Source organism: Carlito syrichta, unplaced genomic scaffold (genome assembly GCF_000164805.1).
Source record: "Carlito syrichta isolate Samal-C Ts95f unplaced genomic scaffold, Tarsius_syrichta-2.0.1 Scaffold307186, whole genome shotgun sequence".
In the NCBI taxonomy this organism is placed as follows: domain Eukaryota; kingdom Metazoa; phylum Chordata; class Mammalia; order Primates; family Tarsiidae; genus Carlito; species Carlito syrichta.
In genome coordinates this window covers 83,834-86,953 of record NW_007251282.1, presented here as the reverse complement: position 1 = coordinate 86,953, position 3,120 = coordinate 83,834, and the positions used below count along the sequence as shown (strand labels likewise).

At 43.9% G+C, this 3,120-nt stretch overlaps 1 protein-coding gene across 1 annotated transcript; it reads right to left on the bottom strand.

Annotated features, from left to right (window-relative positions):
• On the bottom strand, window positions 1-2,243 carry LOC103266446 (T-complex protein 1 subunit beta-like). Its single transcript, XM_021715552.1, has 3 exons — window positions 1,855-2,243; window positions 1,065-1,578; window positions 1-757 (listed from the first exon to the last, which is right to left on the bottom strand). The coding sequence occupies exons 1-3, from the start codon at window positions 2,195-2,197 to the stop codon at window positions 37-39; spliced, it is 1,578 nt and encodes a 525-aa protein (XP_021571227.1). The 5' UTR covers window positions 2,198-2,243; the 3' UTR covers window positions 1-36.
• Window positions 2,244-3,120: the final 877 nt, after the last annotated feature.

The window sequence follows — 3,120 nt, the reverse complement described above, 5'->3', positions numbered from 1 at the left end:
TCAACAGCATACGGGAATATTTAACAGGGGTGGTGATCAGGGACACGTTTCCTTGGTGCTGCTTTGATGATGTTGTCTACATGTAGAATCACCTCTGCTGCTTCCTGCACTCAAAAGAACTTGTCGTTTCACTTGAAAACTTTCTGTTATACCCAATGTAACCATATCTCCAATGGTACCATCCCTCATATCCAGTCCAGCAGTTGTATTGCCTTCGCTGTGAGCAGCCCACAGCTGTGCCACCAGATCTGTACTGTAATAGCCTGCGTTGTCAGCTATGATAGTTGGCAACATTCTCAGTGCTTTAGCATACGACTCCATTGCAACAGCTTCTTTGCCTGGTGTTCTGTTGGCAAGCTGTGTCACAGCATGAGCCATCAACATCTCAGAACAGCCTCCTCCATAAACTGTCCTAGAATCTTTCACAGTTTGGGTAAGAACACAAAGGGCATCATGCAAAGATCGTTCTGCTTCATCTAAAATGTGTTGAGTGGCACAACGCAAAACAATAGTACAAGCCTCACCAAGAGCAACCCCAGAAAGGTGAATAAGTTTATCTTCTCTAATCATAACTTCCTCAATAAGTTTGCAACTTCCAAGCTTCACCAGTTCTGGGTGATCAAAGGTAGAGGCAATTTCACCACCTGTGACAAGAGCTAGACGTTCCACACCTGCAAAATCTGCATGCTCAATAGCCATGACAAAGAGCTGTTCAGGATAATTATAAATTAACTGCCTGTTAATAAAGCAATTTATCTGCTGGGCTCGGTGGCTCAGCCTGTAATCCCACACTTTTGAGAGACTGAGATGAGTGGATGGCCTGAGCCCGCGGGTTCGAGACCCGCCTGGGCAACTTGGCAAGACCTCATCTCTACAATAAATCAAAAATTAGCCAGGCGTGGTAGCGCGCGCCTGTAGTTCCAGCTACTTAAAAGGCTGAGGCAGAAGGATCGCCGGAGCCCAGCAGGTCGAGGCTGCAGTGGCCAGGAGCAGCCACTGCACTCCAGTCTGGGTGACAGAGTGAGATTCCAACTCAAAAAATAATAATAATAAAGCAATTTATTCCATGCTTAAGAATATGTTCAACTTTCTCCTTCATTTCTTCCTTTTCCGCGTGTTCTGTTTCTGCAACCTTTGCTGTAGAATCAACTCTTACCCGAGAAACAAATATCTTTATTTTGTCTGTATCCATTCCAGTATTTGCAATAAGAATCTTAGCATTTTCAATTCGCTTTGGTTGATTTACCCTGATTTTTTTATCCAACAGAAAACCTTCATCCAAATAGGAATCTGCTAGACTTCCTCCTAGCTTCTTGATGATATGAATTGCCTCGAGATTACCAGAGCCTTTCAGTCTGAGAACAGCTTCTACAGCTAACTTAGTAAAGTGATCTTTGTGATGAGTAAGAAGTTTTGATGATAATGTCATTGCCACAATATTCATTAAATCTTGACGGAATTTAACTTCATCAGAACCATGATCAACTGCAGAACTCAAAAGAGCCTCTCTTGTAGCCTTTGTGGCTTCTCTCCAACCCGCAATGATGGTCGGTGGATGAATCTTTTTCCCAATTAAAGTAATTCTGAAATGCTTCCCAGGAAGTCCACTCCAGTCTCGCCTCACATGGAACACTAGGAGTAATGACATGGATGAACCGCCTGGGGTAAGATAGAAACAAAGAAATGAGGAAGAGGTGACTAGCAAGTTGATCTTAGTATCTCTGTACTCCTGCCAGCTCTGGTGCCTAATTGAAAATGCAGTCAACTTCACAGCCTACCTACAAAGCTAGTAGGTAGTAACTATTCACAGACCAGAACACCTTTTTGAAAATCCTATTTGGAAACAAGCCTGAAATTCTGCTTCCCTTAGTAATTCTGCTGCCAAAACAGTAACAGAGGTAATGCCATCACCAACTTCATCATCTTGAACCCTGGACATATCACCTAAACCTTTAGCTGCTGGATTGTCAACACCAATGTTTTTTAGAATAGTGGCACCATCATTGGTTAGCATAAGAGAGGCATCTCGTCCACTGCTTAGAAGAATCTTGTCCATGCCCTTGGGTCCCAATGTGCTCTTTACCAAGTCTTCAGTGGCAATGGCACCAATAAAAGATGACAGGCGAGCTGTCTCTGCTGTCTCTTCATCAGCTCCAGCCTTGAAGATGTTAACAGGTGCCAAAGAAAGGAATGCCATGGTTCCGAGGAGTTCGGCACACAAGCTTAATCCCTTCACACCTCACGCCCGGACGCCTGCAGGGAAAAGCAAGGTAGACTGTTTGACTGAGTGGAGCCACTTCTTGACATCCCAGGTCAAAGAGGTCTAACAATAAAAAAAGACAGGTGGCTCCTGTACTTTTCCCTGCCTGCGCAGGGTCTGCTGAGGTGAGGGTGGGCATACAGGCTAGCTGTCTAGGGACTCAGGCTAGGTTGAACTTTCCAGTGCTTTTGAAGGAGACCAGCTTAGCTTTGTAGGTAAGCTGTGAAGTTGACTGCATTTTCAATTAGGCACCAGAGCTGGCAGGAGTACAGAGATACTAAGATCAACTTGCTAGTCACCTCTTCCTCATTTCTTTGTTTCTATCTTACCCCAGGCGGTTCATCCATGTCATTATTCCTAGTGTTCCATGTGAGGCGAGACTGGAGTGGACTTCCTGGGAAGCATTTCAGAATGTTAGGGAAGCTGTTACTCCCTTCATTTCTCTTTTTCCCATTGAAACTGGGCCCAAGGAAATCTTCCTCTGGTGTTGTGCCAACACAGCACTGTTGAAGTGAGGCTATTCCTTTTATTCTTCCTAATCATCTTTTTTGGGGGTCTGTGGATCATGTGGGTATTTCAGGCTTGTTTCCAAATAGGATTTTCAAAAAGGTGTTCTGGTCTGTGAATAGTTACTTGTTGAACTTTTACTGAGTAGGGAGGCCTAGAGTCTGAGACTTCCTGTTCTGCCATTTTACTGGTGTTACTTTTACTGGTGTCATTTTTACTTTTCTGTGCACATACTCTTTCTGACTCTGCATAAACTTGGCCATATTTCCCTGTGCAACAACTGTGACAAACTCCATTATATGCTCTCTCAGTTTAAGTATCCTAATTGGTAGATATTTTAGGGTCTTTTCCAT